The sequence below is a fragment of the Fulmarus glacialis genome, unplaced genomic scaffold (genome assembly GCF_000690835.1).
Source record: "Fulmarus glacialis isolate BGI_N327 unplaced genomic scaffold, ASM69083v1 scaffold44806, whole genome shotgun sequence".
In the NCBI taxonomy this organism is placed as follows: domain Eukaryota; kingdom Metazoa; phylum Chordata; class Aves; order Procellariiformes; family Procellariidae; genus Fulmarus; species Fulmarus glacialis.
Genome location: NW_009218313.1, coordinates 1 through 332, shown reverse-complemented (window position 1 = coordinate 332; position 332 = coordinate 1). Strand labels below are relative to the sequence as shown.

The 332-nt window shown below is 72.3% G+C and overlaps 1 protein-coding gene across 1 annotated transcript; it reads right to left on the bottom strand.

The window, feature by feature from the left end:
* Positions 1-3: 3 nt before the first annotated feature.
* LOC104078379 (interferon-like) lies at positions 4-311 on the bottom strand (the record flags this gene model as incomplete). The annotated part of the gene is made up of 1 exon (XM_009580000.1): positions 4-311. A coding segment is annotated over one exon (308 nt), but the record flags the coding sequence as incomplete, so codon positions are not given.
* Between the last annotated feature and the right edge of the window lie 21 nt (positions 312-332).

Here is a 332-nt window from a genome sequence, read left to right as displayed (position 1 = left end):
TGCTGGATGTGGTGGTGGAGGTTGTTGAGGAGGTCGTGCCGTGCCTGGGCGTCCCAGTGTTGGGGGGTGGTGGGGCTGCTGAGGGTGGCGAAGAGGTGCTGGAGGATGCGGAGGGCGGTGGCGGCGGCTTGCTGTGGGTGGTTGGTGCGGAGGAGGGTGTCGGGGAAGGGGAAGGGCGCGTGCTGGCGGTGGCAGGGGTGTGGGGGGCTGGGAGCCGTGGCCTGGAGGAGCTGGAGGCTGTCCCAGGGGAAGGTGGCGTGGCGGGGACGCAGGTGTTGGCAGGCGAGGGCGGTGGCGAGAGCCGTCAGGAGGAGCGGGAGCGCCGTGGGGCC